At 41.1% G+C, this 27,698-nt stretch overlaps 1 protein-coding gene across 1 annotated transcript; it reads right to left on the bottom strand.

Moving 5' to 3' along the window:
• Window positions 1-246: 246 nt before the first annotated feature.
• On the bottom strand, window positions 247-16,282 carry adm2a (adrenomedullin 2a). Its single transcript, XM_050036145.1, has 3 exons — window positions 16,188-16,282; window positions 15,511-15,824; window positions 247-4,707 (listed from the first exon to the last, which is right to left on the bottom strand). The coding sequence occupies exons 2-3, from the start codon at window positions 15,606-15,608 to the stop codon at window positions 4,290-4,292; spliced, it is 516 nt and encodes a 171-aa protein (XP_049892102.1). The 5' UTR covers window positions 15,609-15,824; window positions 16,188-16,282; the 3' UTR covers window positions 247-4,289.
• Between the last annotated feature and the right edge of the window lie 11,416 nt (window positions 16,283-27,698).

Here is a 27,698-nt window from a genome sequence, read left to right on the forward strand (position 1 = left end):
AAGCAAGCATTTCCATATTGATTAAACTCCATTTAATTTTGTTTTACATCAATAGGAATTACTAAACAGAGATTAACTTTTAATTGTGAAACAGAGTTCTGCTTTTTTTAACCCTAGTTTTGTTAAGCTCTGATTAAAACTAATCTTAGGTTAAATTCATTCTTAATGGTGTAGCCCAGCCTTTTTTATTGCATGATTTTATGTCTCATAGGAATACACACAAACACACACACTCTTTAGTCGTACTCATCTTATTACAGTATAATTCTTTATTTTACAGAGACATTGTCAAACAGTAACATTTTAACTACAGTTAAGACTTTGTTTCCTACCAAAAGGTCATGTTTAAGGAGCAGTGGAAAAGAGATAAATAGTCTTTGGTGACATACAGATATTAACATACAAAGATAACTTAAATACATAACTTTCTTTAAATAGTTTGACTAAATATATATTTCTATAGATATATTCACAGGTGCACACGACGTTCACAGTCATCCCAACTCCACATGGAGTGCACTGACGTCTTCAAACACATTCGCAGATAATCCCAAATGCAACATTTACAGGAGGAATCTTGTCCAACTTTCACGAGTTCATTACAATGAGTTAGATTCACACGTGTTTGCGTTAAAGTGCTTTCCTGTGACCCTAAAGGACATCATGTGACTTTCAAATGGAAAATCAGCAAAAAGAAACCTACTAACAACGACCTGGATCTACACCATCTTACAAAAGTAACATTTACACTCTGCACTCATTCCTCTTTGCAACAAAGAGCCATGAAAGGTGTTTCTGTGGGGAGGTATTGACGGTCGCGCACAGTTTGCTAACACAACTTGACATGACGCAACTCCTGACGTCACAAAAACATACTGCGCAAAAAAAAAAAAGAAAAAAAGGATGGGAGCACAATGGTCCAGAGCACAGATCAAACACAGGAGATAAGAGTCCTGATAGGCTACATACAGCAGCTCAACACATACCCACACACACGTCACGTGTGTCTGAAGTAGTACATTTTAAAAAGCAGAGAGATCCACCAGGATTTTTCAGCATTTGAAAAGCCTTTTAATGATCTGTCACGAGACATTGATTAGCTCCATTACAGCAGAGAGAATGGCATATTTCACCTCAGCAAGCCTTTGAACAGATTAGATTTAAGACTAAGACACCACTGATTATTACCCTGTGACCTCCATGATTACAGACAGAAGAAAAAAGAGAGCCAAGATGAGGCTGAGACACTGAATGTAAAAAAAAGAGTAAAGACACATAGTAAAATCAGAAGACACAGATTAAGATAAAAAAGAATACATTATTATATGATGCAGATCACATGTAAAGTCATTCGATTTGTCAAGTATTGCCAGGTATTTGGTGAGTTTAAACTAATGCTCTCAGGAATACCAAATGTTCATGTTTGTGAAATTATATGCAAAATAAAAAGAGGCTAAAATACTAGATAAGATCATCTAAATAACTGTGTACATAAATCAGAAAGAGGGCCAACAGTTCGGCTACTATTCCCGCTTTGAAACATTCAACCACTCCCTGCAGGTTAAGATCAGGCTGCCAGATAGTAAAGTCCTGGAATAGAAGTTTAGAAGTATGTCAATAATATGTAATAAAATGATGTTTCTCAGCAAAAATGTGGGTTTTATATACAAGGTTGCATTTTTGGAAAGTCTCAGGCCAAATTTTAGCTTGCTTGATGAGTAGAGCGTGACCTAAATTATTCCAAGTCTGTCGCCCGCCCACCATTTCAGAGACGGACAAATATAGAGAGGAAATGTCAGGGCATGTATTTTTGATGGTGCTTTGCTATTTTTTGTACATATTTGAAATCGGGCACACCTAACATTTTGGTCACTGTGGTCTCTCATGAGAAACCCATAATGTAGCAGTAGAGCTTCTAGCCGCCGCCTCAGGACGAGCCTAAACCCATTTTACATACTACATGTTAACAACCAGGGTGCCTTTTACTGACAATAGGATTGTTTATATTGTATACCACTAGGCTTGGGCAATATTACCGTGTTAGTGTATGCCAGGGTATTGAGAAGTCTGACCAGTATTATTTTCAATACCGTCTAAAATACAGACACTCATCTTCCTATTAAACTCATATGGAGGTGCTGTATTGAGGATGTGGTGTATGTAGTGCACATCCCGCGCCACCATAGGTCAGTCTTTACTGGTGGAAGCTACGAAACATGGCGACTGCGAGTGGTGAGGTTGTTACAGGACTGTAAACAACAGCTTAGCTAGCAACAGCAGTGAAAGAAAGTGAGGAAAAACAACATATTTTCACATCTAACTCGGTAAATCAGGGGTTTTTTTCAACCAAACCAAGCAAAGTTGGTGATTTTTGGAACAGTGGACAAACTAACTTAATGACTAACAAGACTAATATGATTTTAATGAGTTTTATTTTGTTTCACTGAGTTTGAAAATAGGGTGTTTTATGATGAGTTAGCAAGACTATTAAGCTAACGTTAGTCTTCGTTTGGTGACAGACAAAGTTGAATTCAGAATTTGCACAGTAAAAATATTACCTTTCTTGACAATTTGTGAGGTTAAAATGTTCATTTATTAGCCTGAAAAAGCTAAGAGAGCTTGTGGAACATAGCCAACTCACCAGACAGACGAGGGGGGCACCATACACACAAATGCTGTCATATATCGTTTACTCCCATGAAGTTTCAGAAAGGTATGAAAATATAAAAAAAATAGATATCGCCCAAGCCTAAAGTCTATACTTCAAAGTTGCCAAGCACTGCCTTTTGGAAATGTAAGGAACTTTTGTCCTTTATCTCTCCATTCATTTGCAACATTACTGTTTGAATTACTATTGGTGTATTTGCCAACTTTTAGAGATTTCTACCTCCACCTCAATACAATAGGGATAAATGAAATTGTGTCCGTGCTTCTAACAGCACAAGAAAATGGCATTAAAACATTTAACAGCAGCATTTCTCTCCAGAATAAGAATCCATGTTACTCTGGAAAATCCCCCAAATATGCTGCAAAGTGAGGGAATTTTTTTAAATGTATTCTTGGCGAGCCTACCCTAATATCTGCAAACTTCAAGGCTGCACGTGTGCATATGTGTGGGAGCCACATGCTTTGTTCTTTATATTTATGTATTGGCATTAAGTGTGCAGACCAAAGGAGGCTGAGCCCCCTGTCCTGCTGTGGCGGCACATATGCCTGAAGTGATTAGGTCAGGTTTAATAAACTGCTGTCAACCCAAAGTCCTGACTTGCAAGGGGAACTTATGAATCATGTGAAAAGGCTAATATTTCAGACTTGGCCTCTGGTGGGGAAAGTGCCAGCAGTGGTGCGACAGAGCCCTGATCCATGGCTCCAAGGTTACTTTGCCACCTCCTGTGTTAGTCCAACAGGCTACTATATGCAACATTGAAATGGATCCTTTGGGGAGTGAGTTTCTGTATAGAGTCTTCCCAAGGCACTGGATGATGACCCTATTCTTTTTCATTTCAGCATGGACTTTATGCGGTTGAGTTCTGAGTCAGAATGCTCTTAAACTCGGGTGTAACCTAAGTGCTGTGGCTGGTTTCAAATCTAAATTGTGGTTCTGAAACACAAAGTCCTGCTGAGTGAAGAGTTCCCAGCTGAGAGCTTGTGGAATATTCCAGGGATGTTAGTGTTCACATGCAGTTGTGAAATAGTCTGGGAGTTTTCAAAATTGGCAAAAGGGGGGCACAAAAAAGAGGTAAAAGGGTTCACTGGGTCATTTACGGGGTCTTTGGGAATTCATTGGTTTTGACAGGGCTCCAGCTTTATGTGCAGGTTGAAATCCACATTAGGGGCTTAGGTGTTTGATCAATGAGTTGTGGTATAAGCACCGCTGGGGAGTTCAGTTGGCAGACAGGACCAGGCCACTGGATGGTGTTGAGGACAAGCCTTCATTCTTATATTAACAGGATTAAGACGTCAAACTGAGGCCTCATGGCTTTATGTGAGCATTCAGGGGGGAGTACCAAAAAGACAAGAACGTCCTTCAAAAGGCAAATGTTCTCTGGATGGTGGGAGAACTCAAATTGTGGGTGGAAGAATGATTCAGTCACAATCTTGAATTTGAATCTTCAAATTCTGAGGCACAACAGTCCTTTATGGGGAGTATAATTGTCTATTTGAGATAGAAAAACAAAAGTTATGGACTACATCAAACTCTAATGCAAAGACTACCAGTAATACATTAAGAGATAAATAACTGGAGATATAGATAGACTTGCTGTGGGTGTTTGGGGGTATCAGCTAACTCATCCATAACTATGGGGGCTCCTGGGGTTTATGGGGGATGAGTCTTCTCTGCCACTCTGACCGATGAGCTGATAGAGCCGGTGGCTGAGGTTCTGCACTTGGCAGGTTCCCAAGACGCAGCCCACTCTCATCAGCTGGGCATGGTGGGGGTAGTGGTGACCACCCCGCAATCCTGAGTGGGCATGGCGACGAGCTCTCAGGGGCCTCCTCTCAATCTGCTGCGCCTTAGTGGGCCGTGCCCATGCCAGGTTTGGTGAGGCTGTTCTCGCTCCTGAAGCTGGACGGTGCCTGAGGAAACCAGGCAGCCAATTTGGGAATCGCCTGAGGGCTGAAGACGGGACGTCAGTGTAAGTCTGGCTTTCTGATGCCAAGGCTTTATCCTCCGTTTGGTCGATGAGCTTGTTGAGGAGGTCCGACCTGAGGAGAAAACAGAAATCAGGTGAAAACTTGTCCTGGAGGTGTGTGACTGTCATTCATACAGTATCACAATATGTTGCAATATGGAGAAGAATGGTAGTTCCTGGAAAAATGAAGAGACCCAATTCCTAATGTTTACAACCACGCCAACAGCTGTGTATTTAGGCACAGCAGTGAGCTAAAATGTCGCCTGACCAACATTACCATTCCCAGCTAGCGTGGTTTATAAAAATACAATAGAAACTCTATGTCTAAATCTTTGCTGCAGCTATGGATAGAACAGGATAGAATGAGAGTGCAGAAGATTTCTAAATAGAAAAGACCTTTAGTCTTGCATGCACCTGCCAGTATTGTTACTATAGCAACTAATGTTGTAAGGGCACAGGTAATTCTGCAGAAATCCGATTAGCCGTACAAAGCAGCTTTGATAAACAAATCATTTTTGCCTGCTGTGTGAACACAGCATGGCTCTCTGCACAGTCACCCATCCATGTGGACACCATGCTCATCTCTTAATGTACAACATAGAAGTTAATGGCTTTTCACATGTGGCCTAAAACAGCAGGTGCCTGAGTCTGCCTCACGTCTTACATTATACAATCAAAGCCTGCGCCACACTGCATTTTAATGCCCAGTTGGGTTTCAGCAAATGGTAACTATGGGAAACTTAGCCGGCCATGTCTCAGCTGTGCTGAGGGGCTCGAGAGGAGAACATTCTCAGTAATAAAACAGACTGGTGCAGTTAGATTAGTTAGATTATTTCATATCTAATGTCAGTTTGTCTTAGTATTTCATGAACCTTGCTCTGCCTTGTTCCAATACATAAGTTAAACTGTAGGCATGTCTTGCCCAATAGACACAGATTTTTACTTTTTTGAAGGTCAGTTCAATCAAATTACAAAATGACATATTTTCTCTCTAATTTCCCAGCAGTGGTAGAAGTAGTTTTGGTTTTATGCGCCCAAGTTTTGAAACTTCGATCACTATTCTAATACAAAAGAGCTGAATAGAATTTGAATTGTGTTGCGCAAAATACATAAAAGTTACGTTGGTAAAAGTCATCAGCAATGTGTCTTTCACAAAAACAGTTTTCATAAAAAATCCAGAATTTTTTCAGTAGAAAGTAGTTCCACTAAAACAGCTTAGAGTAAGGTGGACTGTCCAGAGCAACTAGGATGTTGTTTTCTGAAAGATAAGTGGCTTATGAATTGTGCAAATGTCACTTTTTAGTGCTGTAGCAGGAAATTCCATTTAAATCTCAAAGGCTTCTCAAAGAATCTAAAAACCAGGCAAAATGAAACCAAAGCTAGAGACTATCCTGCGATGGGTCACTCAAGCTGCAATACAGCGATCCGTGATTTAAAACAAACTGGGGAAGCAATGGCCCCTTCCCTACCTTCTACCCCCTACTTTCAGGCCCCTTGCTCGGACCAAGCCCATCTTTCAATTCGGCCTTCATCTTGATCTCAGCTACACACCTGTAAAGTTTCGTGACTGTATCTTGCATGATTGTGATGCTATTGCAGTGTCAAAAGGTGTCAACAGTTAGGCAGATCTTTTAGAGCCAGCCTCAAGTGGCCATTTGAGAAACTGCAGTTTTTAGCACTACCGCGTTGGCTTCATTTTTCAGCCTTTGACCTAGACTCACAATGTGAAAACAATACCAGGAGTTATGGTGTTGTCGTGCCAAGTAACCATCACTTAACTAGAGTTAAATGGAACGACATGTTTTTTGTACTTTGTGTAGTGAGACCCTTTACAAAAAACGGCAGGTACAGGCCGTTCAACAAACAGCGCAACCATCTGTTCATTGTTTGACAAAGACACTCACTTCTTGTAACTTGACCCTTCAGCTCCTCACTGAACTGTCCCTGCTGTGTTTGTACAGCTCAGTGTGACTCCTCTGTCTGAGTGTTAACCCATCACCACTGCTAAAGGTCAGCAAGAAGTAAATAGAAAAGAGCTTTTGAACCTGGCAGCCAATGGAGGAATAGGCTGAAACTGTTAAAAGTTAGCAGTAGATTCTTCTTTTATAAAGAGGTTTAAAAACAGCATCAGGGTAAATATATCTGCCGTTTGCTTTTCTGAGTCAAAGGATAAAATCTTCCACTGCATCAGGTTTGGCACTGGATTCCCATGTTCGGAGAGCCAGAAGCCACGGCTGATCTAATTATAAAAAGTGTGTTCCACTTGTGAAATGCTGACTCCTGTTATTTTACCATGGATGCTCAGTCTTTACTCATAGTGAGAGGTTTAGATGTGAGACATGACAGTCGATGGCTCCTCTTACAGTCAGTGCTGTGGTGGGTTTGGGATTCCTCTGTGAAATGTGAATCTTCTGGTTTATTCAGCCGGTTTAGCTGCTGGCACACTGCTGGCAGGTTTAGTACCCTGGAGGTGACCTGCTGTACAACAGTGGCTGAATAAATAGTTGCATAACGCCAGGCCACAGACAGAGGCAAGCACTATTTCCAGGATAGGCTTGGTGTGCCATGGTGCCACATCACCAAGTTACACCCACCTGGTGTGCACAGTGAAAGTCGCATTTGACTGCACAGGGAAGCTATTTACAAGGCAGCAGTGGTGGCTCTGCACCAAATTCTTATTCTGACTTTATTCTGTAATCTTCTTTTATGTATTTTGGATCCTGGAAGTCAAAAGTTAAATTAAAAGAAAAGAAACTCATCATAAGTAGAAACACTTTTAACCCAGGGCCGGATTAACCCACCAGGGGGCCGCAATGTTTAAAGTTACCTGTGGGCCCCTGTTGAGCTGTCCCCCAATAGGTAACAATGCAGGTGTCTCCTTAAAGAGAACAGAATTTTGTTCTTGTCCAGCTGGCCATCACTCACGGCTTAAGGTGATGCTTAGTTGCCCTAAGAACTTCAACAATCTAACACAAATCCTTTAACGCTCACACAGGATTGGACTTTGCAGGTCTGCAACTTAACCAACTCCAATTCACTAGAAACCAGCTGGCCAGTTAGAGCACCTCAAGTAGCTGGCAGATGGCCACCAGGACCCCATGACTGTGCTTCAACAACTATTACAAAGGAGAATACTTCCTGGGAGCTTAAGGCTTTAAGAAAGCAGATCAGTTTTGCTCTTTATATGAGGTTAAATGTGTTTGTGTTTCTTAAGTGTTTATTCCTTAGACGTTTTGTTTGGTTTTCAAGATTTCCAATGCAGCAATTTTCTTGCTTATCTCACTTGAAGCCTGATATCTTTTGGTCTATTACATAAGTACTTTTAAAGTAGTTCACAAATAGTGTACAGGCAAATTTAAATATAATATTTTTATATTAATGGCTAATGGAGGGCAAATCCATAGCCAAGCTCCTTTCAAGGAGACTTTAGACTCCTGTGCTTTTTCTTCCATAAGTTAAAAGAATCTTCCAGTAGAGAACTCTTTCACTATGTCACATCTGATTTCACGAGACAGGCTAATTTGGTTATTAGGAGCCTAATCCCACACTTCCACAGTTATGGAGGTCTCTGTGATTGGCAGACGATCAAAGATATCTGAGCTACTTTGCCTTTAATTGTTCACTCCTCTGTGGATCACGACACCTTGCACGGTCTTCTTTGAAGGGCTTTAAACTTAAATTCCTTTTGACTGAGGATGATTTCTCAGGATTTTGAAGTTTGATAAAAAGGCTACGCTGATCCCTTTGTGCTACCTTGTTTGGTTTTTCTTCTGTATTAACCTCCCAGCATTGCTGCCTTCAGCTACCAAGCCCTCCCTACCCCTGACCCCAAATCCTGGTGTTGTCTGACTACGTCGCTAGTGTTCCAAACACCCACAGTTGAAGGCAAGGTAAAAACAGTCTCTCCTGGAAGCCTTTCACAAGCCGTTTTCTCATATGAACTCCGGACAATGTCTGGAGAATCAGATCCAGACATTTTCCAAAGATTCTCATCCACACACGAAGAACACAACAGGAGACTGTCTCTGTCAGAGGGGTTCTGACCAACTGGAATTACTCTATTTCATTTAGGCAAGGGGTGGTGCCTGGGCAGAGCGTGCAGGACAAAGGGCATAACACAGATTACATCGAGGTCCTGTAGCCAGTTCGTAATTTGGGCATTAAAAGACGGAGTCTTTTGCTGATACTTGAATTTGTCTGACGATTACAGCTTTGGCGTTTAACAACAGGCGTGCCTAAATCTGGTCATCTCTCCGGGTAGACATTTTCGTTTGACATCTTCGTGTAAATGACCCTTCCTCTTCATCCTCGGATGTTTGTTTTCCTCCAGTTTCGGGCAAGCCTTGTGATAGAAATGTCACCAACACGCCCACACACTCACCATGAATTCTCCAGGCAATTACCTGCACTACTCACACATGGGCTCAATCGGACATTACACAGACTTTTCACCAGGGAGCTTGAAGGATCTGTTTAATGTCAAATCTGACTGATTCGGACATTTGCGTTCTCACACACAGCTCCTTCGGGTAATGTCTACATAATTTCAGTGACAAAAAATAGTTGGCCAACCACTGCGTGAAATGAATGTCGAATTGTTGTCAAAGGGTTGTGAAGGGTTTCCAAAAGCATGTGACCACTGGCATCTTAACCATGTCTCCAAACCAAAACCTAACCCTAACCCTGCAGAGGGAATGCCCTCCTTCACCCTAACCCCAGTGCCATGCTGGTGAGGCGCGAAAGCTTACCAATGGCAGCCTTAATCAGCAGTAAATATGGCACATTCATTTGTAATCTTCCAATAGGTAACAGTAAGGAGATTGTTGTTAGCAAAGAGCAGGACAAAAATAAATAAAAGGTGATTTATTTCACAGGCTTCCACTGGTCCTGTTTGTTCGGGAGCAGGTCTGCTTTCATAACCTCCTCAGTGGGATGTGATTTACTGTCTGCAAGCAAAACTGGACACTGAGTGTACTTAGTACAGCCAGTAAATTACATGGAAAGGACGCCAAGTTAAAAACTATACGTCAGCTCTGAAACAACATCATAGACATGCGAGTAGACAAAACACTCACAATCACAAGATCAGGCAACAGCAGGTTTCCTCTCCATTCCTTTGTTTCTTAAGCCTTTTGATCCACTCTTTCACTATAAGCTACTCTTATTATATACCTATATACCATAACATGCGCATTCATGCCTCCACAACGGTGTGACTCTCTGTGTGGAGCGGAAACCTGCTCTTTAAGGATGTGGAGGGTGGAATTTAGGTCTTAGCCATTAATCCACACTGGAATTCTCTGCCTGCTTGGTTACAGCTTTCACCCTCCTCAACTTAGCTTGGGTTTGGTGAGATTGACCCCTGCGGAGCCAGCTGTTTATAACGTACATATATCTCAGCAGTCCAAGCCAAAATTCACGTTTACAAGACACACGAGAAGAGGCCTTTCTTGAGATGATTTACAGCAGAGGCAATTCTGGTTTCACTCATTCTGCAAACATAAAAGTGGTTTTCTGAGAATGTATACACAATAAAGAGAGAGTAATGTTCTTGTTGTTCCTTGATAAGGTGTAAACATGTCAGAATATAGATAGCAAATCAAGAGGGTGGACCCAAAGCCAACTGTATGTGCAGAGTGTCTCAACAAACACCAACAAGGCAGGAAGTGACCCTGTGTGAGATGAATTCAGTCTGTTTCTCAGGTAAATATTATGTTAAGAGTATCTACATTGGAGCCCACGCTGTTCACTTCCACGCTATAAGGATGAGTTAATGATTTAGCAAATTGTTTGTTGAAACACGTGACTTTATTTGGCCTTTACAAACTTTGAACAAACTCATGGCCACAACACATATACACAGACTGATTTGTCATGTCATCGTACCCTGGTCCAAATGGAACAGAGTAGGTCTACATAGCAAAAACTTGACCACAAATCAGCTTTCCATGTCCTTCGCCTTTAAGCAATGAGCCGCTTCCCACTTCTGGAATCTGTATTGCAAAGCTGCTTCGCTGCTAAAGCCATATTTAACTTGTTTGGCTGCGGACCCCGGCTATTTTCCCTTACAAAGAAAACCTCGAGACATTATGTAAAACTACAATGAAGGGTATGCGCTGCATGCGATCCCAGGAACATGCAATTTCTCCTTGTTTGGGAAGCGCCCGTCAGGCATTGTTACAGCGTCCTAGTGGATTTTGCCGTGTCCTTATCAGGACACACAGGGACAACATGGACACAAACGCAGAACAGGGAAGGAATGACAGACATGTGAGCTCAGACACAGTGTCGGTGTCCAACGGCAGAGAAAAATGTAGAGTAGTTATGTCTGTTATAATCATACTGTCAGCATGTGATGGTAACAGGACAGGATGTGCTCTATGGAGTCAAGAATTTACTGTCCTAATAAAAAGCAGACTGGACATTTATGAGAGATGTGCAAAGTGAGAAATGTGGAGGCTTGTGAAGCAGGAAATGTGAAGGGGGGTGTTGTTGGAGTGAAATATATTTGTATAGACTGTGATCAGTTACATTACTGAAGGTCTATAAAACTGACACTACCCAACCACAGGCCCTCGTTTAATGTACATGTTCAACAACACTGAATCAACTTCAGGCACATAATTTGAAGTAATGAGATTCCCTAATGGGATTTTTGATTTATCAGCCGATAAGAAGTCCGATCTAAGGGCCTGTGTCCACCCAGATTTTTTTTCTGACCGGCAGCATCTTTTTTCAACTGCTCATTATGAGGTATGCGGCTGCCAAGAGAAAGGGCGCTGCAGACATCTTTTTTCAGAGCACAGCTGCTGAACACTTCTAATTTAAAATCTTTGAACTTTTCAGAAGTCTTCACTGTCGCTTCTTTAGCTACTATCTGTCCCGAGCTGCATGACATGTCAGTCAGGAACTATCAGAACAAAGACAGATAAACCAATCTGTGGAGGCAGATTGGCCAGACACTGAATGTTACTGATGGGTGTTGTGTTTTCATCGCCATACGTGTTGTAAGCTTGTTGTCAACTGTGAAGTCAACCTTCTATTAACACAGCATTACATTAATGTCAAGATACATGACATGCAACGCATTATTAAAAATAGCTCTGGGAGCGCTTTTTATAAAGTGTTGGGATAAGGTGCTCCCTGGCACCCTGCCACTGCTTTTTTGCCAAACAAAAATGCTATGTGGACACGTGCCTTGAAGAAGGTGAAAGAAGTATTTACCCATGACCACAAATATCGGAGTCCAATGGAATTTGGTGTTCATGGTGGGAAGCCAGTGAGTGATTGTGATCTTGTCGCTATATTAGTGATTTCTGAAGCCTGCTTACATCTAGTATTAATGTGCGTTTCAGTGATCCAAACACAAACCGGACACCCAAGACACATCGCCATTTACACTTGTGTCTATCATGCGTCTCCAGCTAACCACTTGTGTTCAGATACTGCCTACATCGGGGCGTCGGTGGCATAGTGGTAGAGCAGGCGCCCCATGTACAAGGCTGTTGCCGCAGCGGCCCGGGCTCGAGTCCAGCCTGTGGCCCTTTGCTGCATGTCACTCCCTCTCTCTCTTTCCCCCTTCACGCTCTTCTGTCCTGTCAATTAAAGGTAAAAAATATCTTTAAAAAAAAAAAAGATACTGCCTACGTCACTTGCGCCAGAGGGTCAGACGGGCTTGCACACAGTTATTACATCCACGTTCTAGCTAGCTGCATACTAGCATGCTTGCTACTCATGTTAGCGGTTGTGTCAGTACAGCTGGAGATATCGGTGTCAGCAGAATTAAACAAGTCTCCTTCCATAAAGCAAATTGGTGGCTGGACACACAAGACTACATCAAGCTTGTTGTAAAACAGTCAAGTTACAGAACCTTAGCACGCTGTCACCAAAACAACCACCGGAGATGCATTAGGATGCATTAGCGGTTACGGAAAAAAAATCCAAGGTCAAATGCATCCCAGACTACCTTGGCAAGTGGTTTAAGTGATCGGGTCACAACACGTCTTGGCGGTCATTTACACTAACAAGGCACTTGTTAATAGCAGGTATAAACAGACTCCTGCTGGCTGTTCAGGTTTTAGTTAAGGTTATACCCTCCTGGTGAGGCTGCGACATGTGCACGTGTAAGGGAGACATATCAACAACCTCCCCAGAGTCAACAGTGACAAGAATAGCAGTGAGCAGGGATATACCATCCAAAGTGGGTAAAATACTTAAAGGATCAAATTAGCCTCCTCTGATAAAGATGGGCAGGAAAAGGTGTTGCAATTTCAGTCATATGAGCATCACCTTACTTTGGTTTAAATCACATTTTCAGTGTATTTTTAATGTGAAAATAAGAAAAAAATCCCCCAAAAAGCACAACTAATGAAAAAGGCTGTTAGGTGTGCACAAAGCAACTGCCCAAAATTGTAAAACAAAGATTAAATATAAATGACCAATGAAAGACAAATTAAAAACGCAGTGACACAGATAGAATTTTATGGGACATTACTGAATGTTCTGGTAAGCTATGGGGCAGTCTAATTACACAACTAACACGTTTGTTACTCAAAAATCCCACTCAGCTGCTGCATCAATTTCTCTCAGAGTGAGCGATATCAAACAGCAGTGATGACCCACGCTGGTAATGACACTTTTAGACAAAGATGGGAATGATGGGGGATTACAGCGCAGGGCAGGTGCAGTGAAAGAGGCCAGGCAACACAAACATGAGCATCGCTTCCATTTACTTCGGTAAGGTTTCAGCAGCAGGTGTTTGAACACACACACACACACACACACACACGCAAGAGATGGCCACCTGGAGGAAAATTCCACTCGCAGATCTTCTTACACTTTGACATTATCACTATTAGATGTTAAGAGCTTTCTTTCATCGCTCCTGCCCTGTAGGATCTGACTCTTTGAATGTGGATCATTTTTATGTATAACAATCAGTTTTTAATATACAGTCTTTTTGAGAAACCTTTCCTCCAGCCACATCACTTTAAATCATATTCATTTCTTTAACTGATATTATTTCATTTTTTTCCATTAAAAGCACCTACAAGGGAACGCCCCAGTGCATACCACCTAACAACAACCAAGGGGACCCTTGTTGCATGTCATAGCCTTTTCTCTCCCCTTGTTTCTTGTGTCTTTCTCTACACACTGTTGAATAAAGGCAAAATGTTGATCAGTGTCTTTGTGGGCCAACAAAAAGGTCAGTGTAGGCCTTTAGGGGCCCCATGCTTGCCTTTATCCAGCCCCCCCCACAACACATCACACCACTAACTTTGTCTCCCTCCTGCTGGGCCATCAGCTGTGGTTCCAAAATATACCAGAAGGGGGCGTTCACACACCAACTCATCCTCCACATTCCTGTCTGCTCCTCCACAGTGCAACTCCACCAGCATATTGCATCGCTGGCAGGCCTCCCTCACATATTAAAACAGGTAGACTGTACTGAATGAGTGTCGGACTGCCACTTAAGGGGTGGAAAAGTACAGGTGCCACTCATTGCCTAACGAGATCCTTTACAAAAGTCCATGCTGGTATTTCTGGCTGGGCTTTGGGACAAACCGGTTTTCCCACCTCGGAAATAACAGTTTTCCATTGAGAATCACAGAGAGATTAAACCAAACAAAACCTCTATAAACAGTTACTCATGTGACAGCTGATGGGATCGAGAGGCGGAAGAGGATGAAAAGAGAATAATCATATAAAGTTTGGAAAATGAATGCAGATTACAATGCCAACAAGCTCATGATAATGCCCTCATGATCAGTTAGTTTAAACTTTCGCCTACTTTGTGGTTCACTAATAGAAACAAGACTATATATACAATAAGGTCATTGTGAACTTTGAACTGTTACACTGTTAGACTACAGAATTTAAAAAAGATATTACAGAAATAACATGGATTTTATTTGATTTGGTCTTTATAAATGTTTAGATAGTTACAATGGTTTATTTGAATATAAAATGGCAACGCCCGACACTATCACTTATTCCACAGCTGATGTGCTCTCCAGCAGGGCTTATCTCAAGGAGAGAAAAAGTGTTTTATTGTATCATGGCAAAGCTTCTGACCTTGTAGTCTACATTATCTGTCCGACACAACACTTTCACTTTTACACACAGTAACCCTGATGTGATTTATTACACAGGCTACAGGCTAAATTCCACCTTTTAGTGGCTGGTGTACTGAATAAAGTGAACAAAAATGAACGTTAAACAATAAGTTAGAGAAGAGTGAGAGTTTTAGGAATGCTAATGTTTGTGATTAACCCTAATGTCCACATAGCCTACATAGGTGCACATTTCGAGAGGGGCGGAGGGACACACAATATTTGTGCATTTGTTCCCCCCTATAAAAACATTTAAGCAGAAGAGGACTTGCTTTTGTCAAAAATGAAGACATCTCCATCAAAAACTGGTGCATAAAAATTCACCAGAGGACCCCAAGTGCCCCCCTACATTGAAACTAAACCTATGCCCTTGTATTTAAACAAAGGTCCACTGAAAACTTGCTTGATAAAAAATGGATGTTAGCTTAAATTAGCATCAGCTTTGAAGCTAACTTGTGTAACTTTTTACACATTACTTTCATTTTTAAAAGGCATGTTCAATACATAATTTAATACCTAATACTGCCGCTATGGCTAATTAACATTAAATAATGGATATAGTTCTCCGCTTTAACCTCTAACCACACAGTTCAAAGTGGACAGTAAGTGGCTATTAATAACAGCTGGCGCAAGAATATTTAAATTAACTGTACTGCGGCTCCACGCGCGTTTGTCACATATGTTAAAGAGCATTGAGCCAATCAGAAGCGCGGAGCGGGTCTTTATACATATAAAGTAGTAACTCAATAAACCGGGTCTCCTACCTGTTCCTGTCGGGACGCTCCTCCGCCGGCAGAGCCAGCAGCTGCTGGAGGGAAACCAGGCTGATGCAATACACAGCAAGCGGGAGAAGGGACTGCATCTCCGGGCCAACTTTAACTTTACACCCTCTCTGAGGCGGGAAGGAGGGGGGCGACCACACGGACTGGGCGAGGGTTTAATCCCAAGAGTGGGATTGAAAAAAAATAAAGAGAAAAAAAATGTTTTGAAAATGAGGAAACAAAAACTAAATAAATAAATAAAGTTCCCAGAAGATTGATGTGGGGTCCAGATATCCAAGTTTGGCAGTGGATGAAACCTTTGGAGAAAGCAGGAGAAATAAGTGGTCAGTGAACCTGCTGCTCATTAGACTACAGCAACAAAAAATAGAGCCGGTGAAAATGCGCCTCATGAATTTACCCTCATTGCATTCATTTAGAATCTAAATGAAAAACTTTAAAACACACTATCTGCACTGAAATACCCACAATATATTCTTAATCACAGTTTCTGCTTCATAACCTCTTTTTCCATAACAGCCATTTAACTTTTGCACCAGATGAACATTTTACATTCTTCTGAAAATGCCCATAAATGCAGCCTCCCTGCATTATGCAAATACCTTAAACGGTTACAGGTTTTGAATAAACCTACACACATCATAAGTAAAGAGAAGTCTTACCTTCTTGGTAGTTATAACTCAGTAGGCTATATAGGTTTAATTGTAGGCTTTTTTCCCCTATGAATCCAAACGTGTTGGTCAAGATCAAGTTCTCCAGTGTGAAGCTGAAGTGAAGTGACATTGTGGGTTTAAATACCAAGTGGGCGGTGCTTCAAATGCCGGTGGGCAATTTCAGAGGCAAAGGTGCTGTCATTATCTGTCCTGCTAGGAATATCCTGCATTGATGTGGTCGGCAGAGATAAACCATTAAAAGCACTGTATGACAATTAGGGCTCTACATACCCTTGGGAAAAAGGTCTGAGGTATTCCTCTGATATATTTTGGGGGGGTTCATTTTGTTAATAAACTATATCACAGAAAAATGACAATGTAAAACTGCCTCTAAGGTGAAGTTACAGAATGTGACACCCCTTATGAAAACCACCTAAAATTCTGAATAATACCTTAAGTTTTCCCTTTACCTATGTATCTCTGCTATAGTTCTACAGTGAAAATATGTTGCTAAGTAAAATATTTCTGAAACTTTAGACCTTTAAACACATCAAGAACCCCTGCCTCACTCTGATATGTTCGAGTGAAATGGGACAGGTAGGACAAAAGGAGACCGTCATGTTTGTTTATTAAATGGTTATATCCCTTTATCAATGCAGTCATTAATTCATTAAATCATTAATGTAACCTAACTACTCATTAAAAATGCTTTCCCTTGTCGTCTGCTATGTCCTTACTGCCATACTGTTTAAAATGGACTTGGGTCTTAACAGTGATGACTAATTCTTGACTGTTGTGGCTCACGTGGACTCACTGCATTGTCTTTAATATTTTTTGAAATACTAAAAATGTCTGTAATATAACAATATGGGAGACAATAACATAAGTCATGGTTTATGGCACCTGGTAGCCTAACAACATGCTGGTTTCATGTCAGACTAAAATGTCCCATTTTACCTGAATGCATAAAGAACTCACTCAAAACCTTTTCCCATAAAAACTAAAGTGTATTAAAAGTCAAACACTTGATAAATGCAACACCATGCAACCATTTTTGTTGGTATAACCTCATTGTGTTAGCTAGAGCACTCTAATTGCCAAAAAGAGAAAATCAACATGCCACATGGCTTTTCTTAAAAGTTCTGGCACCAGTCATTTTTTGACTCTTTGCTCTGCCCATCCTAGTTATCTCAGACTAATCAAGCACATTTGTATACATTTGTAGTAACAATGCAGTAACATGTTTGGTGATAGGTTGGTAATATGTAAAGAGCCTAAGATGTAAAACATTTTTGTCACACTTACCTGACTTCACCTTGTGGACCAAAAAGACAGGTTACTAAACTTGCTTTGTCTGGGGGCCACTTTTGCAAAGGGACAGGAGATCAGGGGCCACTTAATAAACAAACATTATTAATATTTATCAGTATGCACAATAAATGAATGGCCCGTTTTTAACCTTTAGACATTTGCTGTCCACACTCATCTTTATCAGATCTAGTCACAGCAGCCCTGCATCGATCAGATGTACACAGGGGCGTTTAGGTTATGAGGACATTCGGGGCTTAGCCTGGACCTCTGACAGGGTCCAGGGGATCCTCCCTGGCAACTTTTTTTTTTAACAAACAAACTCAATTTTTATGTTTTTTATGCACTGTGGCACCTTTTTTTTTTTTTTTTTTTTAATAAAAGAACCTGTGTCCACAGAGCATTTTTCTTCAGTAGAAAAGCAGTGGCCGGGCGCTTCATCCCTGGGCTTCATGAAAAAGTACTCCTAGCACTTTTTTTTTTTCATGACACGCTGCATGTGGTTTCTGTTTCTATGACAACAATGTCTTTTTTTTTTTTAAAGATTATTTTTTGTGGGCTTTTGCCTTTAATGGATAGGACAGTGTGTGAAATGGGGAGACAGAGAGAGAGAGAGAGAGCGTGGACTGACATGCAGCAAGGGGTCGCAGACCACTGCAGTGAGGTAATGCCTCTGTACTTCAGGCGCCGGCACTATCCACTACGCTACTGACGCCCCATGACAACAATGTTTGACATTAATGTTAGCTAGGTTGCTAATGCAATGCTATGTTAAGAGAGGGTTTACTACACAGTTAACAACAAACAGTACGGTGATGAAAGTACAAAACTTCCGAGCAACATCTAGTGTTCGCTAGCTGATCTGCTTGCACAGACATCTTCTATGTTGTGACAGCAGCCTAGCTAAAGGAGTGGTAGGGATATCACCAGCATCTTTTTGAAAAGTTGAGAGATTGTCAACTGGGAGCATTCGGAGCGGACGCACAAAAAAGGTGGAGCGCTCTGAAAAAAGACACTGAACACCGCTTTTTCTCTGGGCAGCCACATCCGGCTGCATACACTCTATCTTCAATGGGAATAATTGACAAAAATAAGCCGGCGTTGAGAAAAAATGCTATGTGGACACAGGCCCTAAAGTACCAAAAAAATATGTTTTCATTGTGAATTAGAATATGGTTAGTGGGCCCCATGGCACACTGTCATGGGCCCAATTTGGCCCACAGTCTAAAAGTTGAGTATTACTGCCATAATGTATGTCAAGTTTACCATAAAATTAGTACTGAGCAGCATAAACTCACTGTAAAGACAATATTACAGAAAAGTTGTAGATAAATATTAGGTGCAAAAGATCACTGAGTAACACAACACAATGGGTCCAATTAGGAATATTATAATATATTGTAATGATACAGTATTCTAAAATGTCCTCAAATATGTAAAAGGTCGCTGTGAGGTTGCAGTACCACAGAAACATGATAGTAAGTCTACAGGAATATGGCTGATAGCTAATACTGCATATACGTGCCGTTCAGCACAAAATACTTTATGCTATCATAATCGCCCATGTACATTCTCAGGAAAATAGCCTCAATTTGCATGTATTTCTTGAGCAGTTTGTCTCACTGACCAAACCCTCCTCCTATCTCTTATCACTGCTCTCAGCCAAGTGTGTGAGATAGATAGAAAGACTTAATCCTCGCAGAATCCCCAGAACCTTTCGTCAAGTCACTGTCCCATCATGAAGCATCATTGATACATTTTCTGAGCTGAACAGTTCCTTCATACAGTTTATTGCTGCTGTTCTCAGAACTGCCTCAGTAGTTCCTGGTAGGAAACACACTATTGTATCAGTGCCATCAGCCAACTGTAAATCAAGCAGAAATTTCCCTTGAAGAAGCCTGCATGCTTTCTTACCAAACCATGACTATCACTTGCAGTTGTGTTTTGAAGTGTGTTATGACAGATGGGAGGCAGATATGTCACAGGTCTGAACATGCACCTCACAATTCAGTTTAATGACTCAGATGATTCCTATGCAGCTTATTTCATCTCATTAGTGAGGATTTTTGTACTGCGTCCAAGCTCCCTCCTTTCTTTCTAACTCGACTGACTGATGTAGCGACACACTAGTACATACATACACCTGATCTGCCTCAAATGCAGTTACGCAACATTCATTTCCCAGAGAGCGTGTCGAGCAGGTTGTCAACAGTTGAGTGGATGCCTTTAATAGTACTGCAAAGAAGCTGCGCATCCATGTGCAAGAGAAACAAAAACAGAGCCAGAGACTCCAAGAGGAATGTAAGGATGCCATGTTTGTTATTTGTCTTCTTGCTGTTGAAAAAACAGCTCAGGCTCCTGTAAATAAACATCAGCATGCCTACCACAGAAAACTACACACATATTGGACGTAAAGGCATGTTTTTCAATTTAGAATAGACCGACATAGCCATGACCACTGGGATGAAATTATATCCCCTCTGTTACATGATAAAAAAAAGATTTTTTTAAGCAATGTCAAGTTTATGTGAAATTACATACCATATGTTCTTGCTCAGGGGCGTAGCCTATAAACACTGGAGGTTCAGCCCAAACCTAGTGGGGTTCGCAGGCATGCTTCCCTGAGGAGATTTTCCCCATTCATAGCAGCTATATTCCCCCTTTTTTCAACCTATATGAGATAACAGAATGCCTAAAAACCTGTACATCATTTTGGAAAACATGATAGGTGCCAAGGTGCCAAAAAAATATCCTGCAGAGCCTCCTATTCTAATTGTTCCTCAACTGTTTTCATCATTTTGAAAGCATAACACAACAAAGTTTTCACTCCCGAACAGGGCCGTCATGGAGAGAGGAAAAGTATCTTATTACCCAGGGCCCCAATTGACCTATGGCTAAGCCCCGCCCTCAAACACGATGAACCAATCACAGTGCGTATAGCCATTCCCATACACTTGGACATTCTCTGCCTGGACGTCCATTGAAAGGCATTACAGAAAGTCAGTTTCATTCGGTTTTATGAGCTTTTTTTGAGATTTGTTTAAAAATGGCCAAACGGTTTGCATGGGGTACATGCAACTACACAAGGTATGCTGAGAGGCTGGACGACAGGGTGTTTTTTTCCCCTTTCCTGAACCACATCTCAACCGGGAAAAGTGTGACAGTAAGTTGGATAAAGTTGTGCGGTAGACCACAACATCAACTCAACGTGAATAAGATTAACAATGATGTCTACATCTGTTTTAAGGTAAGTCAACATCGTGTCTGAGGCAACATATTGTCACTGTGCTGGAAAGAAATATAAAGTTATCTTTGACATCTCTAGCTAACGTTAGCTAAAGTTAGCCTAACGTTAGCTCGTAGCTGCGTTGTTCATCATGTCACCTTGTTTGCTGGGAGTTCATTAGCCTATTTTGTTCTAGTTTTGTACTTTGGTGATCGTACATCATTGTTAGCTGTTGTCCAAAGGGCTCTAGTTAAGCTAACGTTAACTTCTGGTGCTTAGCTTCATAAACTTATCTGTAATCGCAGAGATAACAAAGGTTGGCAAATGTTATACTGAATGATTCAATGTAAATACTGTAGTGCCAAACTAACAGAGAGACACTCTTGGAAAAGATGGTAAAAAGGCCGTTATCCTTTTCTCATATTCTGAGCCAAAAACCTTGACTTCAGTGGCACTTTGATGCACCAAAATTTGATTGTTATGTCTCCAAAAATCATCAATTGCCTCCTGCAAAATGTCGTGTACTGTGACACCTGCCATAGCGCCGGTCACTGAATGTTGATATTTTGTCCGAGTGAGTGGAGGGGGGCGTGGCTTAGCCACAGGTCTATTGGAGGGGGGCATCAAAAAGCATGGGATGAAAAGTTTGGTTTTGTATGCAGTTTTTATTTGTAAGTAATTAGTTCCATAATTAAATTGAAATTGGCTGAATAAATTGTTTGGAATACCGAACTTTCTATAAAACAAAATAGTGGAAGCTCTCTGAGACCCCTCTCTACCCTTAAAGGTGCAAAATGGTTTAGTCTGCCGCTGCACTGGGATTCCTCTCTCGACACAGCTAGAGCTGAGTGAGAGATTGCTTATGCTGCTCGAGCACCAACTAAAGGGTCATGCTTTAACCCAAAAAAAGAATATCTGGGTTCCAACAAAGCAAAGAAAGAAAGAAGGCTATAGGGAAGGAGAGCAAACTGACTTTGTAAAGAGAAAAATTTAGAAGGCGCTTGACAGAGACATGAATCAAGAGAGGAAAAGCAGGGGTTCCACAGACACTGCTTATGCATAGGCCCAGAGTTCGGTGCTACACACTGCTCCGGACTCCTAAAAATAGGCAAAACTTTTATGATGTTATGCTATTTTTAAGTTACATATCACAAGTACGGTAGGGTAGGTTAGGAATTTGGCATAAACAGCATTACTAACCTTGAAACCTATTTTTGTTATACTACTATATGTTGAAGTAAAGTTAATAGAATTAATGTTTAACTGACAGATATTCTAAATTTGATTCTATGCCACAATAATCTGGACTGCTCCACCTGCAAATCAAGAATCCCCAACAGTGCCAAGTAAATATGATCCTTAACACTCTGACTGGAATATTAGGTCAACAGAAGAAGAAGAACATTCACTCATATTAAACGAGGGAACAATATAGACCAAATCACAATGTTAATTTACAGTAACTTCGGGGTAGGAAACTCCCACATCCAGTACATAAAATCAGACAGCGCTGAACAAACTTTGCCTCAATTAGTTAGTTTTTGGCCACCCTAAAAAAGACCCACCAGAAAAAAAATCACTTTAAGTGTACGCTATATGTAGAATATTTTCACCATGTCACCCTGCCATCAGACAAGCTTTTACAATGGGGAATTGAAGCTGTTATATCAAAGCCACCAGACTCTTTACTTTTCATTTTACTTAACACGAGACTGAGTTGCTGGTCCATTACGGTGTTGATTGGTTAATGTGTAAGGTAAAGCAGAGCAAATATTCAAATATAACGTACACTCACAATGATACCGATTTTTTTAGGTGGCTAAAATATGTTTTGCTGTGGCCCTTTTTTTAGGTGGCTAAAATATGTTTTGCTGTGGCCCCATCCACAGCAGTACATTGTTTAGCATCTGTGTCCAGTAGTTTTGAATTACCAAAAACGATAGCAAAGCAGCAATACTGAATAGGTCTAACCACAGTGTTTAACTATATATCTTTAAAGGGAACATTAATGGTTTAAAATGGCAACAAAAATCAACAAGTTTCCCAAATTTATCTGTCTCCGCAATTGTTATCAGCTGCCAGTTGTCTACCGGAGAGTGGTTTTTGTTGTTAGCGTGATGTCACAGTGATTCCGGCTATAGTAGAATAAATTACATGGAAATATATTTTTAGCTTACAATTTTAAGGCTATTTCAAACAACCTAAATATTTAAGGCTCTTGAGAAACACTCAGGACTGGAGCCCCCGAAACCACCCCCTGCTCCGCCTCTGTCCTTCCTTACAATTTTAACACATTCTTTTGTATGAAATTATGTCATAGGACAGCAACATTCACGAATATATCTGATAATAATATGTTTAATTTTGCTTCACACTGTAAGCCCTAAATCCTGCAAAGACAAACATCATTTCCAGGGGCCATCTTTGTTTGGACTAGAAAATACAATAATCTTGGGGCGTCAATTTGTATAACATGAACTACAATAAATGTTTTCTTGTGTTTTCAGTATATTTTGATTTAATATTTCAAAACAAACAAACAAAAAATAATAAGAAAAATGAATAATGGGTCAATATTTTGTTTGTCTACCTGGATATTTTTTTTCATTACCATGGTTAGAAAAGTCTTTGAGGATTCTGGAAACTAACGTTCAACAAGAGGAAATCAGTCAAAGCAAAGGCAGTTTCCAGCTAAGGAGGTAAAACCAAAAATCATTTAACTCCTCGATTAAACGTGATTTATACCAGTGAGAAGAGGTTAGAAGTGTCATGAAGTCCTCACAGTTCTGTGTCATGCTGTGTTGTTGCCAGCCCAGGACTTTAGCCTTAATGTGCTACGTGATCTCTGCCTTGCGTGTAACGTGAAGAGCTGCACGAGTGATATTTGCTCAGACAGATTCGTCAGTGATAGTTGCCAACTTCTCACCCCTACTGCTATCATCTCACAGCGCGGCTCAGGCCTTTCTTTGATCGTCTCATGTAGTTTCTCAGTAGTTATAATACCATTAGAGTTAGTGCCACAGCATGACCTGCCTGTGACACACTAATCCAGGTCTTGGTTTCCATTTTCACAAGCTAATTTGGTCATGTTTCCAATTCATTACCTGAAACATCATGATATTCACTGCAGTGTTGTCAGGTGAGTGGTGTTCAGACGGTTGACTTTCCTCCTAGGGTTAGGGTATACAAATTGAATATTTCATATTGACCTTCATCCACAGACCACAGTGGCACCTACTGATTTGGCTGTGCTGACACAGTACTCCATGATATATTTCCCAACACAGCCAGCTGATAGTAACTCATTCATCACTCAGACTTGGCTGTGGAACCAGGTCACTTCTTCACTGATTCTGTACTGTTTATGTAAGAGTTCTCTGCCATGTGACAGCAGCAAGTGAATCAGTACCCACTGGGCCCTGAACACAGGCTTCGCGCCGGGTTTGATCGCTCAGTCGTGGACTGGTTTTACTTTTGTTTTAGGCGGCAATTAGCAAACATGTACATGTACTCTGTGGAGCCAGCCAACGCGGCACAGGACCATTTTCAAAGAGCCTCAATCTGTGACTTTGAATCTCATCCGAAAAATAAAGGTTGGGGGACGTAGTTTACTGATCAAAGAGCATAAGGACCTCTGCTTGATTGTGCAGTGTTCTCTGTCTTTGTTATGTTGTTGTGAATCTTTGAATGGGTGAGATGGGGACATAGCCTGCTTTAAAAGTTGCGTAAACCGTGCAAATAAGCAGTTGTCTCATTAGGCGGGATAAAGGCAAACATTGACCACAGTGAAGTGAACTCACATGCATTCAGTTCACTTCAAGGCAGAGAGTATGTTGTTGCTGTTCATGCCATTGGTCAAGTTTCTTCTCCAGCACAATTATCAAGCGGCAACCTCCACAGCTGAAAAATGAAGCCAGTGCTGAATTGCAAAAAACTGCAGTTCCTCTAAAGGCCACTTGAGGCTGGCTCCAAGATTGAGCCAGTCCCCGTAGACCCCCGTGTTAAAATAACCAACTGTACAACAGAAATAAACATGCTTACAGCCTGATACAAGTGCAAATTTGATCTCTAGCTAATTTCATTACAACTGCACAGAGAGGTGAATTTTCATGTAATTCACCTGTTAAAGTGTTACAGAGGCTTAAATTTTTGCATAATTTAAAGCAGTGCCGCTTTGAATGACAGTTGGGTGCTGTCCTCTTACAATTAGCTACCATGGTAACAACGTTGGTTAGGTAATGTAGCTATGGCATAACCCCAGATTCACAGATTAAGGCATAAGTGTAGCTGTCGCTATTTCAATGTGTTTTCAGTTCATAGTCGCTGAAAAGAGTCTTGTTCAGCATTTGGCTGTAAAGATCCTCTAAGGAGACAGATGTTCTGTTTTTTTGGTTAGTACATTTTGTTTTAATGGTTTTAAGCCTGTTTTTCCCAAGCTAAAATTAGCATTAGCATTATTACAATTAACCAAAGCTGTAAATGTACATCTAAATATGGTCATTTCAGGCAACAAAAACCAAGATGACGATAGCCTCAATGCTGAAGTCCACTGGAATCCACAAACCGATGGGTTGACGTCACATAGTCTATGACAATGTGCTGTTGGCTCTGACTCAGTTTCTCGCCTGACATAACATTTATGAAGCCAATAAATCAAATCATGACCACAACAATTTGCAAGAAATGCTAAACATTGTCTTTTGTATCTTACTACTGTCTTTGTTGATTAAAGTGTGAATTTTCTGCACTGTGGCCACCAGTCTCACCTTGGTAGCCTCAACCAGTGCCCACCTAAACCTGAAATATTTTTTTTCTAAACCTAACCAAGTAGTTCTGTTGCCAACCATTTCACAACATTTACCATGTGTTACAATGTGTTTCAGCTGTGTGTCACATAGATACACTTAAGGGTGCCCTTCGCGTTGCTATGAGATGCAGAGGGGCTTTACAAAGTGTCAGTATCTGATGTCAAAATGAGATACCACAACTTTTATAATTTGAGTGAACCAACCCTTTAATTTTTGTGGTAAAGAGCATCAGCATGTGTGGAAAGTTGTGCTGTGATGTGTTTTGGAAAGGCTGACGTCAAAAAGGCACATAAGCAGCAGCTTGATGCTAAAGTGTGTTGACCCTGAGTTAAGTTGGTTTAAGACACAAAACAAATCAATCATCCGAGCAGAGGAAATGTGACCTGAAGTGGCTGAGCTGAAGGACACCATATACAAACACAAAACACCTGCAGGTTTGAGGAGGACTCGTGGCTGCTTTGAGAAAATGTCTGGTTTCTCCTGTTTTCGAGGAAACTACCAGCTCATGAATCTAAAAAACACTTTATCCAAAATGTGTGTATTTCCTCCCCACAGCATCTGATCTGGCTGAAAACCGAATGTTTTCTCAGGTCTCCACTTTAGCAGCACGTGAGCAGTGACAGTGGTGTTATATCCCCTGCATCATAACAGATCTGTCTGTCCTGTACTGTTTCTTACTCTCTGCTGATTATTGAAAACCACATTTTACAACAATAATTCTTAGTTTCAGCAAGATTTCCTGATTATTATTGGTTTATTTAGTGGTGATTCAAGCAAAATAAACCAAGCCTCAGAAGCACACCCTGCACTTCTTTCTCCCTCCTTACGTAAATAAAGGATAAAGTCAGACAAAGTGGACATAAATTGGAGCTTTTCTAAAGTGACTGTAATGTCTGTGTTAATATCTGTGATGTGCTTGCAGTTATGGGTATTTTGGACTGAGCTGAGAACTCACTGGGTTCGGTTTATTCCAACAGGAGGATGGTAGTCTAATGATTGCTGCCCCCTAGTGAACCTCGTGTCACATCAACAGAATACACTGAAAAGCAGCTCCAGCTTAGAGTGACTCTGTTAAGATGCTTCCCATGAGGACCAGACTGAGTTAACTTCCAAAATACAAAACCAGTATTACTCATCAGTATATTTGGACAACAAAAACAAACTTATCAAGGCGTCTCCTTGGATTCTGAAGTAATTGTTGTGCAAGTCACCGTTAAGTTCCTATGAAGAATCAATTTGGAGGCATTTTCCCACTGTCGTGCTATTAGCATCCTCTTGGCTGCCACAGTAATCTTTATTTACATTTCTTGTTTGAGATGGTGTACAAGCGAGTTTGTTGCCTCTGTCCAAGCCCTCTCAGTCAAGTTTGTTTGGCATGGCTGCTCACCAGTGCAGTGGTGTGTGGGAGGAGGGTGGACCTGGGAGGAGGGAGCTAACGGGACAGTGTTCTGCCAGTTTTGTGGACAAATGAAAGATTGGATTTCAGTGTGGGAAAGATGATGGCCAAGGACAGAAGTGGCTGATAACAGCTGAGCTCCCAGAAATCACAGTGCCTTGTGAAGAAAAGTGAGCTTCCACATTCGTGGCAGTAGTTTGGGGGTGGGGGACCCTTTCCTTTACAACATGACAATGCTTGCGTGCACAAAGCTAGCTCAGTAAAGGAAAGAGTTTCCCAGTTTGGTGGTGAAGAACTTGAGTGACCTGCACAGAGCCCTGATGGCAACCCCATCCAGCACATTACTAATGCTCCTGTGGTTGAATAAGAGCAAATCCCTGCAGCTAGGTTCGAAAATCTGGTGTTACAGCAGCACATAAATGCCCGTAGTTGATAAAATATTCCACAATCACACGAGTGTAGTTTTCAGGTGTCCATATACTTTTGGCAATGTAGTGGGATTTAGTGCATTGCTGAAGAACTTCGGCAGGGTGGATGCCTGTCCACAAGTATTGATATTATACTATAAAATGGCCTGGGTTTGAATCCAGCCAGTGGCCCTTTGCTGCATGTCATCCCCCATCTCTCTCTCCCCCCTTCATTTGCTGCATGTCATCCCCCATCTCTCTCTCCCCCCTTCACGCTTACCTGTCCTGTCCATTAAAGGTAAAAATGCCCAAAAAAAACCTTTAAAAAAATAAATTATATATATATATATATATATATATATATAATATATATAA

This window comes from Epinephelus moara, chromosome 23, assembly GCF_006386435.1.
Source record: "Epinephelus moara isolate mb chromosome 23, YSFRI_EMoa_1.0, whole genome shotgun sequence".
NCBI lineage: Eukaryota > Metazoa > Chordata > Actinopteri > Perciformes > Serranidae > Epinephelus > Epinephelus moara.

Bases quoted from the DNA above. Each gene is read 5' to 3' on its own strand.
- adm2a (XM_050036145.1), bottom strand. From the start codon at position 15,608: ATGCAGTCCCTTCTCCCGCTTGCTGTGTATTGCATCAGCCTGGTTTCC. The intron at 4,708-15,510 runs GTAGGAGACCCG...TTTTCTCCTCAG, and splicing joins GAGCGTCCCGACAGGAACAG to GTCGGACCTCCTCAACAAGC.